The sequence below is a fragment of the Seriola lalandi genome, unplaced genomic scaffold, assembly GCF_002814215.2.
Source record: "Seriola lalandi dorsalis isolate HSWRI2012SDOR001 ecotype SW California unplaced genomic scaffold, Sedor1 jcf7180002054606, whole genome shotgun sequence".
NCBI classification, from domain to species: domain Eukaryota; kingdom Metazoa; phylum Chordata; class Actinopteri; order Carangiformes; family Carangidae; genus Seriola; species Seriola lalandi.
The window spans coordinates 199,397-216,842 of record NW_019525159.1 but is presented as its reverse complement, the minus strand read 5'-3'; the positions used below and the strand labels follow the sequence as shown (position 1 = coordinate 216,842).

Sequence of the window (17,446 nt, the reverse complement as noted above, 5' to 3'; positions counted from 1 at the left end):
GGGTTTGAAGACTACAAACCTGAAAGTGAAAAATATCTGGTGGTATGGGTTATGTAGCCTGTGTAGCCCGCTGCTCATCTCTACTTGAGGTTAGAGGCTTGAGGCTACACATTAGCTTCTACTAGGATAACACACCTGAATCTCAGACACAACTGCTGGTGGGCAATGGTTCTATTGTGGGTAATGTAGGCGGCAGGTTTTGGTTTGGACAAGGAACAAAGTGTAGAATCTGGCTCTGCAGTATCGATTTGGAGTCTAAGTATTTTTTTAGGTACAACATTTTATGCACTTACCTCTCCACAGAATGAAATATTTAACTTTTTTACTTTCCTACATTTATCTTACAGCTTTAGTTACATCAATTTCTTCGGTTTATAAATTGTTAAAATGTCCACTTCAACCGGCTTCAACATTAGTGTGCTGCTAAAATGTTAATGCCTTAGAAATAACAGGTGGCTGTATACAATAACACTGAAAGGTGCCATTTTAGATGATCAATACCTTTTAGTACTTTTCTACATTCCACAGGAAATACATGTAGTGGGACTAATTTCTCTTGAGTAAATTATCGGAATACTTCTTCCACCACTGCGTTTCCCCATTATGCTCGTTGAGGCGGAAGCAATTACTCACGAGTCCCGTCCATCATGGTGAAATGACGTTGGCACCTCCTGCAGTCACCCTACAATCTCTTGACAAACAATAGCGCGCATTAATAATTATAGGCTATAGATGATCATTTGTCATCATCACTTTCTCATCCTGATACCGGCACCGTGGTACTTTTAAAAACACCCGCTGACGTACAACTGTATCAGGAGGGGCACTTAACTTTCCTCATTAGCCGTTTCTATCAGAGGCGTCATCGGGAGTGTAACTTCAACAAGTCCTCAGCTGGACGCCTTCGTTTTTCTCGCCCTCTGCGGTGCCGGTTCACACAAATAAAAGAAAAAAGTCGACTATGGTGGAGATTTTCTAAAGTTAAGTGAAGCTGATCGACTGCAAGTAAGGGTTAATATAACGTTGTTTAGATCAGACATTTTCTCTGATAACATGGGCGGAGTGTGCTTGTGCTATTCATGGACTTGCAGACCAGTGTGGCCAGTTTTTATTATTCTGGCTACAATACCCTGTATGATGCACTGCTCAGAGAGTCCGGCAGCAGCTGTTGGAAAAATGTACCCACGCGGCAACCACTGGGCAGTAGGTAAGAGAAACATTTCACATAAGATAATGAGATACATTGATTTACTTAAAATTATACTTCGTTGATCTGATTTAATTAGAAATATGCACCATGATAAGTGATAATATTTAAAGCAAATCATTTCATATTTTGCATCAAAAGTGGATCAGAAATATTTTAGCCTCAACACTAAAAGGCAAATTCTGTAGGCTTTACAAGACTGTTGCTCTTTTGAGTAAATATTTGCACACTAATAATTTTGTGCATTATAAATGTATTTAAAATGAATAATAATGACAATAAAAATAATGTATTGATCTTCATGCCCTGTGTGTTAGTTCTCATAACCCCTGTTTATCTAATAGACATGTATTTTTTTTCTCAGCTTATGCCGGACTGGTCATTGAAAGAAAAATAATTAAATTACTGAATATTGAGTTAAATTAAATTAAGCAAATGTGACCTCTTTTAGACATGAAAGCTCTTTGATGGGAAGCATATAGGCTACTGAGTAAACTGCATTAGACAGTTTTCCAACCATCCAGCCTTGAAATGTGGTGTAAATGAGAACTATAATTACAGTATAATTTCAGATAATGGCCGTGATAATGTTGGTTAACCGAAACGTAGTTAATCAGTGTGATTGACCACATACAGATCAATCTTCATGCATCTCTGTCCAACTTCCCAGGTCATTTGATGGGAAAGAAGAGCATCGAGAGCCTGCCTGCACTGCAGGAGACAAACCCTGACAGTGACTACCTCACACCCCCAGAAACAGCTGGGGTCACAGGGCTGGACCGATACGAGCGACTGATGGAGGCTCTGGTGCAACAAAACAACCTAAAACAGATGAAGGCACAAACTGTAGACAGGCTGCTTCGAGTGCGCGGCGGCTGGAGAGAAGAGGACAGAGACAAATATCTCAGAGAGGTCAGTCTGTGGATTTTACCGCCTTATCTATGTGTCTATTAGTGATCCTTCAAGTGTTTTGGAAATAATATGTTATGGTTACGTGTATTTCTCCATTTCTTCACTGCGTTATAGATGTCAGAGCTTCTTCTTCTGGCTTTGAAACTGCAAGGCAATGACTCCACCTGAAGGATTCTGTTTCAAAAACAGTCATCATTATCTACTAAACATGTGCCCTGTAATCACATAGCCAAAATGAAAAGTTTTTCTGCTGTAAGAAAACACTGGAAAACCAATAGAAGTTTATTTTATCAGTAATTTCAAATTTCTAATATGTATGTCATGCACTTTATGTTACATAAGCTGAAAATCTGAATAAATTTAATTTAAATTTAATAAAATTTGTGATAACTGCATTTTGATGTCTGAGCCTGCTTTGCACACCATTTTGTTAAGTGGTCTGTTATAGGTATCACAGGTCACAGTCACGGTTGTTGTCTGAATGTATGTCATGCTCTTGTTTACACCACCAGATGGCGCAAAATGTTCGTTTTAAGAGCATCTAGTTTCCGTGTAACATTTTGAGCATCATAGGAAGGGTTAACATGATCATAATTACAGATCACGAAAATAAGTCTATGGTCAATTCAATTAGCTCTGATGCTGCTTTTTCTCTTCAGAGGGAAGAAACACACACACTACGACACACACATCCCAGATACACAAACTCCAGTGTGTATTTAGGACAGTAGGATAGATGATGATGGGGGCTATTATTAGCCCTCAGGGGTTGTAGACAATAGGAAATGCTAATTGAAACAGTTTGGTAACACACATCTTTCCCTTAAAGCCAAAGGACAGCTTTCTCTTCCCTCATTTGTCACGGATGATTGGCAAACAATAGAGGTACAAGCCACTTTCACCCCATCATTATGAGTCTAATCCCAGGAGCGAATGGGATAAAGTTTACAGGAGTTAATGAGGATGAATAAGTGGGTTGACAAACTCATTCCCTAAAACAGAGAGAGCGAGTTCTGGGACACATCCTCTATGTTTGTTAACGCTGCTTTAAATTAAATGGTAAACGGTAAGTTGGTATGCAATTTTGTACTGTAAAGATTCTGATTTTTTTTTTTTTTTTTTTTAATCCGCAGTCCGATTTACAGTTGGCTGGATGGACCTGTTTGAGCCCATAACACCTCAGTCAGTCATGAAAACGCGATACATAAAAATCTGCAGCAGGGCTTTAGACAAAAAATGCAAAAAATATCTCTTTCAAAACTGAAAACTTCGACAGGCTTCTTTGCATCACGTGCTTTGCATTTAATGTGGAATTTGTTTTATTTGTCTTTATGAATACTTTTCCCCAGCCTGATAGTCATCCACCACTAAGGGGTGCTATATTCAGAATTCTCCACATTTAAGTCTGCTGAATTTCCATCTACTGTACCTTCTGTCTACAATGTGATAATGTTGCTGTACTTTTTTTTTACATAAATGTGATTGGTAGAACAGCTCCAGCTCATAAATGCTAATCTACTGTATATTTCCTTGTTTATCAGCCATTCCAGACAATTGACCAATCTGCATGTCTCAAAAGTGGCACATATTCTGGGAAACTTGATTAGTCATTATTTTCTTTGTTGATTTTACATATAAAGTTTATTGTATAGAGAAAATATTCACATTCGATAAATCTTTTATAGTGAAAACCAAGAACTTGGGTCCAAAATCAAAATGAGGAGTACTCCATTTACAACAGTGGAATAAATACATACTGATGGGTAGAAATTGGGTCTGTCTTTGTTATATTGGCAACATAACACTGGTCTGAATGAACATAAATCTTTACAGTCAAAGTTTGCAGAGAAGATTAAAAGAAGAGGAAAAACACAAGAAAACTATGACTCATCAGTAGTTCTGTATTTTACAGTAGTTTCACAGTTAGTGTCAATGCTTTTCATAAGGTCATGTCCAAGTGATGAGGACATCTCTAGTCCTGGATGTCACCTGCACTTGTCACCTTTTTTAAAACTTCCAAAATAATGCAATCCCATCCTCAAGAGGATGATGTCAGTTTTTCAAAAAGATGCAACAGATGCATTCTGGTTCTTGATGTCTGTTTGACCTCAACTCAGAGATCACCACGTCTTCCCAATAGACTGAATGTGTTCCTTAGCCTTCATCCTCAGTGAGGCAATACTGGAGTTCCTTGGATCTGCAGAGCACTGGTATGCCGGAGGTGGGGGGCACATGGAGCCGATGTGGGGTAGATGAGGGCTGTGTCCCAGGGCTGGGGAGTTGAGGAAGGACGCCGGCAAGGAAGAAGGCATGGACGGGGGAGGAGAAGGGGTGTAAGTGCCCGGGAGGCCCTGCGAGCCACCGATGAAGCCCGGGAGGGACTGCAGGGAGGTGGAGGTGGTGATCGGAGTGGAGAGCCAGGGGTCCAGCTGCAGAGAGCTGGTGGGAGAGCGGCTGAAGGAGAGCAGAGAAGAGGTGTCCTGGAGCTTGATGGAACTCACCTCCAGCTTCTCCTGCCGACGCCACTTGGCCCGTCGGTTTTGAAACCACACCTGAAAAGAAAAAGGAGGATCTTAATTTTCAATTCACTTCAACTCAGTGCAACTTTATTTATCCCCGTGAGGGCAGCTGCATGCTGCAGCTCGCCACCCATGTCAACATTCACACTCAATAGACAGAGGAACAGAGAGCAAACATATATAAAGTATAAAACCTGCAGACTTTCTAAATGTATCACGTAAAATATAATAGTGTGTTGAAGTATTTAAACATTTAGAAATGTCTAGAATGAGAGTGAAGATTTCAGATATTAAAATAAGCACTTTGCATCACATTGTAATGCTATAATCACCAATGAGAGATTGTTACAAACATAGGCTATTTTAAGAAATTGATTGAACTTCTCATTTAGTTTCAAATTTCTTTCAATGATGAACCTGAGATAAAAGCCAAATTTCTCTTTTGCTTAAGCAAAGTAAACATTTTGTAACTACATTTCAAATCTTTTTCCGTGTTCAAATTCGAACAAATAAGAAATGAAATGGTATTTTCCCCTCCTGCACCAATTCCCCCAACAGTTATAGTTTTACTGATATAAAAGTCACAGGGGAAATACAAAATGTAAATAATGGCCCATAAGAAAGAAAATTATTTAATATTTTTAATATTTTTGACAAATCAAATTAATATGAGCTGATCAAATTAATATGTTACAAAACGTTTCTCAATTTCTCATTGGAAATAATTTTTTTGAGAACATCTGTTTTTGTATTTATTGAAACTGTTACAGATGTTTTTTTGTGTTTTGGCCACAAAATCATTATTATTGGTCAGCAGCCATCGTTGATGTCTGCAGGCCTACAGGCCGAATAAAGGCGTCTGCACAATGAAGAAAAAAAAAGAAGTGGTCTAGTGTGTGGGACATACCTGCACTCGGACCTCCGGCAGGTTGACTTTCAGCGCCAGCTCCTCCCTGCTGTACACGTCCGGGTAATGGGACTTCTCGAAAGCTCGTTCCAGTTCGTGGAGCTGGAAGGTGGTGAACGTGGTTCGGTTCCGACGGTGTTTCTTCTTTGGGTTTTCGTCGTCGGACAGTTTGCCGTCTCTGTCCGGGGAGTCCGGGCACACCGAAGCTTCAGCGGTGCTGCTGGCGCAACACACACCTGCGGAGGAAGGACAGTGTGAGGACCGAGGCAGAAATCCGGAAATGCTTGAGAGTTGTCCAAGTTTAAATTAACCCTGACTTAAATCAAGTTCTGCTGGTTTTAGTTAAACCAGCTCTACTTTTTTCACTGTTACTTATTTATTTCTTAATTCTAAGATAGTTTCATGGCCGCAACATCTGACTCCAGAAAACGATTTTCTTGAGAAATAGTAGGTAAAAGTGTTTGATCATATAAAGTTTAAAAACTTTAAAAACTTAAAATAACCTCACTTGACCCTGACACTTGGAGAAAACTGAATCCACTTACTGTCAAAACTTTCAGAGTAATGACTTTTCTTCATTGGAGTCACAATTACATTCCCGTTGCGCTCAGCATCTTTGACCAGAACTTTTTCCGTCATGCTGTAGGAGGCTGATTTATGGAAGATGGTGTCCTCTTTAAAACCCAGGATCGCCTCTATGCTGTGGACTGTGGACGGGTTGTTCCCGGGGCTCTGGACGGAGCGTGCGGAGGGAGACATGCGCTCATCCATCATCATGACTTGGGAGGGTGATCCAAGAAGCCACATTGGTCGGTCCAGTCCAAAAGATGGTCAAAATTACACGCAGTCCGACTTCTTCCCAAATTTATCGCGTCTCCTGTGTTTGGAAAAGTTGTAAAATTCAAACTATGAGGGATGATGGTAACCATGCGCACAAGATACACGCCAGCAGTAAGACCGCTTGCTCAGTGGTTTGAGAGCATCTTCAGAGGGGGCTTTTAAAGTAGTGCCTGCTGTACGACCCCCCACCCTCCCTCTGCTCATACGGCATCCCCGCTGCACGTCAGAGAGAGGACGTCCTGTTGGATTTGGCCCTGCTGGATTTAGGGGTAACTGTGCGCCCGGGCAGGCACTACCACCACCAGCCTCCACACCCTCCCTAACTCCTCCCCATCTCAAGTGCATCAGTCAGTGCTGGCTCTAAACCTTCTTACATAAATCTTAAAACCATCTTTCCACTCCTCCAGATGTCATGTTCATGTCAGTCTGGAAAAAAGAGAGGAAGATTAGGCAAACAGATTAAGGTACAACAAAATCATAATTACAAGATTTCTGGTCAGGACATGGATTGCAAGATGAGAGCTTAGTATTTAATCAAAGCGTCAAGATATTGTCGCCAAAATGAATAGACATTTGATTTAGTTGAAGAATTATTTGTTTTATTGACCTAAAGGCAAAATATTGCACCTCTTGACACATGTTGAATAAAAGTAACTGAAATACTTTAATAGGCTAATTAGATTCATTTAAAGTGTGTGCTAATGATTCGTAAGACTTAAACTCTGAGCAGAGTTTCTTTAACCAGTTCCTACAGGTGTTGAGTCAAATAGGGCAACAAAGCTCAAACAATAACTATAACCACTTAACAGCAAACAAAGATTGACAGCAGTGTGGTAATCCTTCTTAAGGGGATTACATTATTTTACTCAAAAGAGTTAAAACCCTTAAAACTATTTAGCTTTTCCTAATCACCGAAGGTGACCTTATCCTTTGTTTGCCAGAGAGAGGAGGGGCACCCTGAGAGATGCTAACTGAGCTCTGTTTTAATTAACAGCAAAAAGTTGTGGCGCAAGTATATGTAAAGGTTTATTCATACAACAAAACTTTTTAAAGATTCTCCCTTGTGTTTTTGGGTGCCGGCTGTGATGATGTTTATGGCACACATACAGAGCATGATAATAGGTTTTTAAGATGTGTATAGTGTTGGAAAAGTTTAATTGAATTGATTCAATTCCATTGTTAAAACATTTTTTGCCCTGTTTAAATAGCTGAACATTCAGTTTCATTATCTCAACGCTCAGCTGCCAGTTAGCCTCAAAGTTGCATGTGCACAGGCTGAACAAAGCTTCTGCATCAGTATAATAACCTCCAGTGTTCACGACCCCAATAATGACGAGACAGTGAGGAGAGAAAAAGTGTGTGTGGTAAAATAATGCAAATCATACCCCATTTGAAAAGAATTCTCTCTCAGTCCTAAAAACCTTGCAAATGTATTTCCAAATCCAGATGAAAGCTCGTCTATTTCCCTCAGTGGGAATCATCTGATCCTCCAACCTGTCAACAAATTGTCTTTAATCCAATTAACACCAAAAAAAGTTGAAACTAAAATGTTCAGATTATTTGAAATTTGAGACTGAAACTGAACCGAATCATCAGCATTATGGGAATTATGCTTTTTTGCTGCCTTGCTGAGTGTTAGATGAGAAGATTGATAGCACTCCTATAGCCACTTATCTTAACTTGGCCCAGTCCAATGGTACAAAAATCCACCTCTCCAACTCATCATTTTAAAACATTATATCTCATTTGTTTAGTCACTTCATAAACCGAAGTGTAAAATGCCAATCTGTTACTCTTCTGAGCAGTTACATGCTGGATTACGTCTCGTCTGGACACAGGATGGCTTTTGTACAGATAGGCCTACAACAAACAAGTTAACAAACAAACATGTTAATTAGTCCTGGTAAGTGAATTTTCTTACCAACAAAGAGCTGTTTCTGCTTTCATATTCAGCACACAGATATGAGAGTGGTATGGATCATTTCATCTAAATGCTTTGCAAAGAAAGCAAAAATGTATATTTCCCAAAAGGTCTCTCTATTTTTTTTTTTTTTAAAGTTACTTACACAATGTGGCCAAACCCCAAATCCTATACCCAAAGACAGGACACCCATATATGCAATTATTGCCAACCACAGCAGCCTTCATTATTCAGGGCCGGGTTCCAACACAAGAGCATCAATGATGTTGGGCACTGACGTTAAGCGATAGGGCCTGGCTCGCAGTCATCATTCCAGTTCATCCCAAAGGTGTTGCATGCTGAGGTCGTGGCTCTGTCCACACCACTTTATCATGAAGAAACAGGAAGAGATTTTCCAGAAAACTGTTGCCATAATGTTGAAAGCTCGGCCATATTATCTAAAATATGATAAGAAGCCAGTGTCAGAGAGGAACTGAGTCCATTCAGTCAAGTATTTAAGTACAATTTTGTCCTTGTACTTTACTTGAGTATTTCCATTATATGCAGTTTTATACTACTACTACTGAGAGGCAAATATGGTACGGTTTACTGCACTACAAAACATTATACAAAACATTTGGTCAGCCTGTATGATTTATCATAGACTTAACTCTTTATAAAGTGTAAGTTTATAACCTGACCAGAAGTATGTGGACAGGTGTGTCTGTAACACTGCTGATAATTAGTATATCAACAACATTGATATTTCAACTGTCAATAATTTCGGTTATTGATTCACTATATTTTTAGCTAATTTTCTATTTTGACGCATTATATGTGGCTAATTAGTTTTAGCTAAATATTTCAACGTGTCCTCTGATATCCTCTTTCAGAGAGAGAGAGAGAGAGAGAGAGAGAGAGAGAGAGAGAGAGAGAGAGAGAGAGAGAGAGAGAGGGCACAGGCTGACAACCTTGGCTATGTTGATCCTATTAGATGGTAATCTCCAGACTTTACAAATCCACAGCCGTTTTAACTTGGGTTCATGTGAAACTCTAAATGTTGAGGGTTCGTTCCTTCCTCCCCCTCATTCTGCCTAATCATCCCTAACAAGTGTTTGGATAATGCCCAATTAAATTAAGAACCATTTCTTTAGTCACTGCATTAGCTGTGATTCAGGTAGATGGGATTAATCATAGTTGGTTAAGCATTTATTTTTAATGGCTGGGCAGTAGAATTTCTCGATGGCTGACCATTTAAAAGAAAAACATCCAGCAATTCAAGTGAGAAATCCATCAATCCCCATGCAGCAACATCACAGTTAATAAGCATAACAAGTTGTCTTTTCCAAAATTATTGATCATTCAACTAATAGTACCTGATTCATACATAAAGACAGTAAAGACATGAAGTTTGAACACTTAGGCTGACACGTTAATAAATTATTTGTGTAGGAAGAGGCTTTCCAGCATCACAGCATGAACAGACATATTTCATGTATTCAATATACATCTTTATTTGAACAATACATTTGTTTTCTCAGTTTGAAGTACCTCCATATATTTCATCTGTGTTTATGTACATTGTTTTCATTTGTATGGAATAAATCATTCAGTATTTTAAAATGATGATTTGTGCAAATCTGCAAATGTCTCTGCAAATGTTTCAGGCTTACTGAACTGCTTAACTGTGTATGTGGAGAAGTAACAGTAAATCGACATGTCAAGACTCGTAATAACACTGAAAGAAAAAAAATCTAAATATCATAATTAATTCAAACACCACATACAAAAAAAAATCTAGAATAACCAACAAACCAAAAGGAACGTTGAAATACTCAGGATTGGATTTGGACGTAAATAAGGTTTTCTTTTTTATAAGCAAGTCTGGGTATATTGTTATTTATTTGACTGAAAAACAGTGACTGAACTGTCTAATCTTACAGCAAACGGAAAAAGTGATCATTATACCACCAATAATCAGCATTTTTGAAATGTAGTGTGGCCTGTGAAGATACGAAAAAGATTTGAAAAGAAATACTTTGCTGGGAATGTTCAGGGAAAATATATTTTCTACATTATTTATCTAAAACAATAATGGGGTAGGGATGGGGCGCCTTGGACTTGATTTAAAATCTTTTAAAATCGATGCAGATTGGTAACAGTAACAGTACAACACCATGGTGTGGCCAGGCATATTTTTTTTTATTTCAGGAAGGTGATTAGCCTTTTTTAGTGCTTATAATAGATGTGAATGCTTTGTAGGCGTTTTACAGTGTGACTGAATCCCAGACTTTTTAACACAGCTTGGTCTGTAGATTCCCAGAAAGTGTTGAAATTCATTTTTCTTGTCTTACTCTCTTCTCCCTTTTTTCTTCCTCATCACATGCCTTCTTCACATGACGGAGCATTTCTCCTCTGCTTTGCTCTTCAGCTCAGTGACAGTGGCCGAGGCCTTCTCCTTCAGCTGGTCCATGTCCATGTTCTGCAAGTTTTGAATCTGGCCCATGAGGGAGTCTTTGCCCTCCTCCTCCGTGGCGTCCTCGTCTACCATCTTGAGCAGCTCCTCGGGCACGTCCACGTCGTCCCCGGCCATCTCAATCATGTTCTCATCCTGCTCGCTCTGCAGACGACAACATCAGGCAGAAAACAAGGTCAGGAAGCATCTGTTGCTATACCTATGCAGTACCACAACAACTCTTCTTCATCACACCAAACACAGAAACATAAATGCAAATGCAATATGAAACAATCTTTTTCTTAATTAGTTTTATCTTTTTATATTTTAGAAATACGTGAAATCTCTCTTTTAGCGAACCATGTAGGACTTTTAATGTTTTCTGCTTCCTCTGGTGTTGTACTGGAACTGGTAAAGGACCAGAGATGATTGTTTTCCCTGGTGGTAACAAAAACTAGGCTATATGGCCTATATATTTATCGTATTGAATTATTATTTGCAGAAGTAAACAACCGCCTGCAGGCTGACTTAAAGGCTTTTTACAGGATTAACTTTCTGCCATGGCTGCCTGGTTTCCAAAACATTCCTGGTTCCACTGCCACACTCATATCTGACAAACACTGCACATATCGGCCTTGGTTTATCACAGGACATATCACGCTCAAAACTTTAAAATGGTCTGCGTTCTAATTCAAATTTAAACAAGCAATGAGGCAAGTAAGCCAAAAAAACAAATAGATGAACTCTAGGATCCGTCTTAATCCAAACTCAAGTGACTGCACTCGAGGATATTCTGCTGTCTGTGTTTTCTACATTTTTGTGAAGCAGACTTGAGCCTCCTTTGACTTTATTATCTCTGCACTTATGTGGTGTTGCATCACAGAAATGCTAAATTTAAAGCCTTTCAACAAACTAAATCTAATCACTTAATATCTGGAATAGTCATGCAATAGGCACTGCACTGTGACTACTTTAAACTTCAATCTGTGGGATTATCTCGGACCTGCCTTAGCCTTTCCTCTTTGAATCCCAACGATAGTCTAAAGATAACTACTATATTGTCGCACGAGACCCTAATTCCATTAGACAAACGGCACCAACTCCCTGTTTCCAGTTATACTGTTCACTTGTGCCATGAAATATATATATATATATACACTTGATAGCATTTTATGTGTGTTCCCAACCCCCACCCGTGAAAAGAATCAACAGAACAGGATGCCTTTAGGTGTCTTATTGTTGTGATGGTGAAAATCCATTTAAAATGCATATTTCAGCTCTAATGAAGACACTTTGGCTTTTGTCATTTGGTCTTTTCACACTGACTTGCAATGTAAACATCATTTAAGGAGAATAATTAGATTTATACATGTAGCCACCTGCCATTGTCTTCAGCATATATGTGTGGTTTCAATTTAAAAGACAATCATCGAAAAGAAATGTAGCCATTGTTTAAAACAGAAAATGAACAATAGAAGATATATCGTGGGAGACTATTAGAAATGCCTCCAGCAGCCAAGGTCATCACTGCATTCAGATGAATAAAAATCATAAAATCATGGTGTGGTTGCAAAAATATTGGTATTCGAAAACATGTTTTAGATTGATTTTGATCTTTTGCCATAAAAACACACAGTTCATTAAAAGCAAGGCTTCAGCACTAAGTTAATGTATAAGGATTAGAAGGCTCTATACCGGTATTTAAAAGTCTTAAATAAAATCCCAACATACCTTTTGTGCTCCTTCCATTACAGCTTTTTTTTCTTGAAGAGTCCCTTTTCTCTCAGTTTACATCCACTAAAGTAGATGTTGTTCTTCCTTAAAGCCAGTTCACACTGCCTGTTGCTCCCTAATGAGCCTGGGGGACCTGCTCAGTGGCATTTGGCTTTGTAAGACTCAAGATGCAATATGGGACTCATAGGCTAACGTCTCCAGGACGTTGGTCGAACGTCTTTGTCACTAATCTACTGGCATGGCTTCCACCTCCTGTTGTCCAGGCAGCAGCTGCCAAGTGGTGCTGTTAGATAAAGGCAACTTCAACTAACCATGAAACAGCTATTTGACTTAAAGCCATTTAATAAGAAAGGTCTGTTATTTTTTACCAGTCCGCATTAAAATACTAAGAAAAGGTGAATGTAATGTAATGAAAAATATGAAAATTGCTCCAGTGGGAAATGGTTAACTTTAACACTGCCTATTTAGTATTTATAAGCAGTATATAAATGTGTAATAAGGGTGTAGAGGACACTAAAATGTAGCTGTAAGCAGATATAAGTGTTTATTTATGTATTTATCAACAACTCTAAGTGGAGGCTGGTCTATAAACATCCAGTACAGGACAATATAGTGAACCACTGTTAAACTGTACATTAATAAATAGTAATAGATATCCTAATATCTGTTTACAATTACATTATAATGTGTTATAAAGCATTCATATATTTTTTTATAGACTGCTTGCTTGTCGTCAACCATTTTGCGTTTGTGTTGCTTGTGAGGGGAATGTATTTAAGTATAGTATTAAATCAGATTTTGAAATATGAGTTTCACCACAGCTGTAGGGCTATAAACCCTCAGGTGCTTACCTTTGGCAGTCTGTATTTATCTCTGAGGCAGACCCTGAGTGTCGCCCTCTCTGCCTTCTTGTGTAAGAAATCTGCATCTCTCTCCATCCTGAGATAGACATAAAAATTTTATTAGTAAAGTGACTGTTATTGTTGGTCACAAAAACATCCTGTACCGGTTAAAGTAAAAACTCTGTTAATCTCTTCTCTGGAGCATACAAAGGGAAAAGCTGCAAGAAAGGTGGGATTTTACAACCTTGACCTTTGTTTGTCATCAGTGCATCATTGGTTCAGAATGACATTTTCAGCATCATGATTTTCATATAACAAAAAGCTTTTACTGTATCTTCACCCAGCCTGATGTGAACAGACATCAGCCTGATCAGATAAACAACAGAGAGCTAGTTCAGATCATCACGATATCCCCAACTTTGGTTCAGTTCACCTGAACGTCATTAAAGCAGTTAATCAAATCTATGGTCTCAATATGTTCTCAATAAAGTTTTGTTACCATTAGTGTAGTATATTGCAGTGGCTTTAATCCATCAACTATTATTTACATTAAAACTGTATTTTGAGCGTCCATGCTGAAGTTTAATAGTTTAATAGTTTTCTTGTTATAGTTGGTTTCAAGAGATTCTTATGTAAACGGCATTAAATAGTTGATATCGTCTTAATGCAGTAAAATATTTACCAACACTTTTTTCAATTAGATTTTTCACTGGGTTACTTTGCAGTTTTGTATTCCTCAGACATGCAATCTGTAGTGTAGTGTATGTCATTGAATGTTTTGGCCTCAGTGATGTTTAATTTCAGGTATGCCGCTGTTGGTGATCCTCTCATAAAAGATAAAAAGTTTGCAACATTTAAAACCATCAGAAAACATTATTTTAACATGTTTCTTGATTATTTCATTATTAAATAAGTGTTTGTATCTTTGAATTATGCTTTAGACCATTTGTTGTAGACACCCTGCACTCCGTGTATTCATGTATTTTCAAGGCGAGATTCATGTGCTTTCCCTCAGCCAATTAAAGATGGGGATTATTAGGCCAGACTGAGTCAAGCAGATTTGAAATCAAGCCAAGATGCTGCAACTTGAAATGTAAACACAGTGGACAGTTTCTAACAAACCATCAACAAACTACGCTTTTCTTGCCAGACAGGTTTTACAGATATTTTCCAAGTTTAATAGTATTTCATGGTCTTTCCATCAAGTTGTCTGCATCAAGAGTTATTTGAATACACTGTGAGAAATCTACAGTTATGGAGAATGTTGTCATTTTTTAAACAATGAATTAATTCCCAAAACACGAGAGTAGAGAGGGTGGATTAATCTTGTTATGTAATACAGACTGACTGGATCTGATGCAGCAAAATCTACTTTCACTGAAGTCCACCTTTATATTTGTCAAATATACACAGTTTACACTATCTCTTCAAATGCAATTCAGGATGCATTAATCAGATTGTCGCACATTTTATTACTGAAATATCTGCTTTAGTCAAAAGAACTGGATCAGACAAACTGACCATAGCATCGGTGGGCAACAACATGGTGGTGAATAAATCCAAGCTACCTGCTGCTCATACCAGTCTGTTACAATAAATACAATAGATATTCCGTAAGTAAATTAAAGTGATATTAAAACGCTTTTCAAAAACAGATGTGTTTCAGAGGTGAGGAGAAGTTGTCTGTTGATGTGCACCAAGAAATAGTGATGCTTATAAAGTGAATAAATAAATATAATTGTGCAGACTTTTTATCGTTTGCCTTTGCTGCACCACCACAGACCGTCCTTAACCAAATGCTGCAACATTTACTGCTCTAACGTCCATGTAATAAAACTGCACATTAGATTGTATTTTAAACTATAAAGTCCCTCAAAATGTTACCCATAACTGTTCTTGATGCAGAAAACAGATGAACGATTATGAGAGATTATTGATCCAGGTCCATGCACGACCTTTAGCCTCAATGGATTATTATGTAGAAAATTCTGGAAAAAGAAGCAAAGGTCCTCTTTGGAGGCACCATGCTTTGACCTTCAGCAACAACCGCATCTTTCAAAAACTCATTGTATGTATATGAAAAGTATAAATTCATTGGCATTTACATTTAGTCAGGGTCAGATGTGAATATTATGGTTAAATGTGGTTGCAAACAGGGAAAATTAAACAGAGATGAAGTAGATAGCAGCTTGTCAAGGTCAGATTGTACACTCTGCAGCCATACTGTTTTCCGTGGACCAATGGCATGAATTCATAATGTCCGTGTCACTACTTACTTCTCCTCCACCACCTGTTTTTGGTACTCTTCATACTCCTCTCGTGTCATCCCTGCTGCTTTGGCTGGATCTGAGGGGGTGGCCTCCTCTTCTTTGTCACCTCCACCACCAAGACCAATTCCTGACAGGGGGTTCCCAATCATGCTCTTGATCAAGAAAGCCATCTTGAGTTATGTGACTGTTTACTCTTCTTTCGAGATGAAAATAATGTTGCTCCCCTTATGGTGCCCTCCGCTTTGGCTTCCTATAGCTGTCAAATCCAGTGGTAGCTCTCTTGCTAACCTGCTGCTTGTCTATGGAGCCAAGGACACACTGATGACAGGCAACAGACACGTACACACACACTTACACACACAGCGTTTTGCCTCGTCCATAATCTGGATTTAATCCTCCCTGCTCCACTATACTAAGAGGCAGATGGCCTGTTTTCTCTCTATTTTTAAATCGTGCAGACCTTTGTGAATGTTTTTACCTTCTTAATTTTGATACATAGTGCATTCTTTGACAGAGCTATGTGCACTATTCACAAGAAAAAATAGTCCCGGAAGATGGGCGACCTTGGTTTGTGACTATACACATATGCTGCTTCCACCCACTGTTGCTTAATCATATTAGTAAAGTACGGGCTGGCCCGTGTGCAGCTTATACTGCTGAGACCAAGCAGAGTAGAGAGAGAGGAGCGGGATTATAGTCTTGTTTATCTCCACTGGCGCTGTCCTTCATGCCGTGCTATTGTTCTGTGGAAGGAAGATTGACAGGAGGGTGTGAGGTGGGGAGGAGATACCATATCACTCCATCAGATCTGCAAGATTGGAGGATTTCTAGATTATCTCCATATATTTGAGCTGTCAATTGCTCATCTGCAATTGAATATTTTTAATAATATCTAAAGTTATTCTAAATATAAATCATTTTTTTTACTTTGCGATCACCTAATACAACACATGGAGGAGCAAGGATGTATATGTTTTGCCTCTTTGGCACTGATAGGCATGATTTAAAAAAAAATTCCACCTATTGTTGCTGTCTGCAGGGCTGCAGCATTGATAAATAGGTTTAAAGCATGTGAGAAATTGAAGGAAGCTCTGGTCTCCATAACCATGTGCTCTATTAACTCTTGCTACATCTACACATTCATATGAAAGAACCTGTAATACATGCTATAGAATGTATTATATATAATTTATGTTCTGTGTTACTCGTGGAAAGAAAGATGAAGCTGCTTCCGTGTGTATATAATCCCTGATACGATTTCAGGTTTCCTTTGGCTGGAAATGTAATCCAGTATTTTTGATGTTGCCACGACAGCAGCAGCGCTTCACAAACAGTCACAATTATGTTATTTCCCACTGAGCTGACTATTAGTACATGTTGCTCCATGACTTTGGTGCAGACTGAAACATCTCAACAAATAGTTGATGAATTGCCATGAAAATTTGTAAAGACATTCATGGTTCCCAGAAAATGAATTCTGATGACTTAGTGATCCCTTGACTTTTCATCTAGTGCTACTAAGAGCTTGGCGCTTCTGGTTTTAAGTGAAATGTCTCAACCACTATTGAATGGATTGTCATGAAATGTGGACACTGGACATCATAATGTTTTGTAATAAGTTTGGTGAACTTTTCATCAAGCACCTTCATCAGGTCAACATTTTATCCTGTCCAATACTTTTTTTCATGACCAAATACCTAACTAACTAATAACTAATGATATTCTTATCAGCCTCAGCTGTACTTTGTGCTAATAGATGGCTCCTGATGTGAGCATTTAGCTCAAAGCACTGCTGTGCTAAGTCAGCCTCACAGAGCTGCTAATATGGCTGTAGATATTTTGTATTAACATCACTTGCTG

At 38.6% G+C, this 17,446-nt stretch overlaps 3 protein-coding genes across 3 annotated transcripts; 1 reads left to right on the top strand and 2 right to left on the bottom strand.

Annotated features, from left to right (window-relative positions):
- The first annotated feature begins 472 nt into the window (after window positions 1–472).
- Window positions 473–2,514, top strand: grp (gastrin-releasing peptide). The gene is made up of 3 exons (XM_023419452.2): window positions 473–1,207; window positions 1,878–2,119; window positions 2,234–2,514. The coding sequence occupies exons 1-3, from the start codon at window positions 1,054–1,056 to the stop codon at window positions 2,285–2,287; spliced, it is 450 nt and encodes a 149-aa protein (XP_023275220.1). The 5' UTR covers window positions 473–1,053; the 3' UTR covers window positions 2,288–2,514.
- A 1,488-nt stretch (window positions 2,515–4,002) lies between these two features.
- rax (retina and anterior neural fold homeobox) lies at window positions 4,003–6,445 on the bottom strand. Its single transcript, XM_023419684.2, has 3 exons — window positions 6,091–6,445; window positions 5,546–5,781; window positions 4,003–4,671 (listed from the first exon to the last, which is right to left on the bottom strand). Exons 1-3 carry the CDS (start codon window positions 6,350–6,352, stop codon window positions 4,240–4,242), a joined length of 930 nt encoding a protein of 309 aa, XP_023275452.1. The 5' UTR covers window positions 6,353–6,445; the 3' UTR covers window positions 4,003–4,239.
- Window positions 6,446–9,774: 3,329 nt separating this feature from the next.
- cplx4a (complexin 4a) lies at window positions 9,775–15,922 on the bottom strand. Its single transcript, XM_023419685.2, has 3 exons — window positions 15,593–15,922; window positions 13,326–13,413; window positions 9,775–10,905 (listed from the first exon to the last, which is right to left on the bottom strand). Exons 1-3 carry the CDS (start codon window positions 15,754–15,756, stop codon window positions 10,678–10,680), a joined length of 480 nt encoding a protein of 159 aa, XP_023275453.1. The 5' UTR covers window positions 15,757–15,922; the 3' UTR covers window positions 9,775–10,677.
- Window positions 15,923–17,446: the final 1,524 nt, after the last annotated feature.

Coding starts and splice junctions, on each gene's coding strand:
- rax (XM_023419684.2), bottom strand. CDS start 6,352: ATGTGGCTTCTTGGATCACCCTCCCAAGTCATGATGATGGATGAGCGC. Junction 5,782..6,090: donor TTACTCTGAAAGTTTTGACA/GTAAGTGGATTC, acceptor CTTCCTCCGCAG/GTGTGTGTTGCGCCAGCAGC. Junction 4,672..5,545: donor TGCCGGAGGTCCGAGTGCAG/GTATGTCCCACA, acceptor TTTTCTTTTCAG/GTGTGGTTTCAAAACCGACG.
- grp (XM_023419452.2), top strand. CDS start 1,054: ATGGGCGGAGTGTGCTTGTGCTATTCATGGACTTGCAGACCAGTGTGG. Junction 1,208..1,877: donor CGGCAACCACTGGGCAGTAG/GTAAGAGAAACA, acceptor CCAACTTCCCAG/GTCATTTGATGGGAAAGAAG. Junction 2,120..2,233: donor GAGACAAATATCTCAGAGAG/GTCAGTCTGTGG, acceptor ACTGCGTTATAG/ATGTCAGAGCTTCTTCTTCT.
- cplx4a (XM_023419685.2), bottom strand. CDS start 15,756: ATGGCTTTCTTGATCAAGAGCATGATTGGGAACCCCCTGTCAGGAATT. Junction 13,414..15,592: donor AAACAGGTGGTGGAGGAGAA/GTAAGTAGTGAC, acceptor TGTCTATCTCAG/GATGGAGAGAGATGCAGATT. Junction 10,906..13,325: donor ATAAATACAGACTGCCAAAG/GTAAGCACCTGA, acceptor TGTCGTCTGCAG/AGCGAGCAGGATGAGAACAT.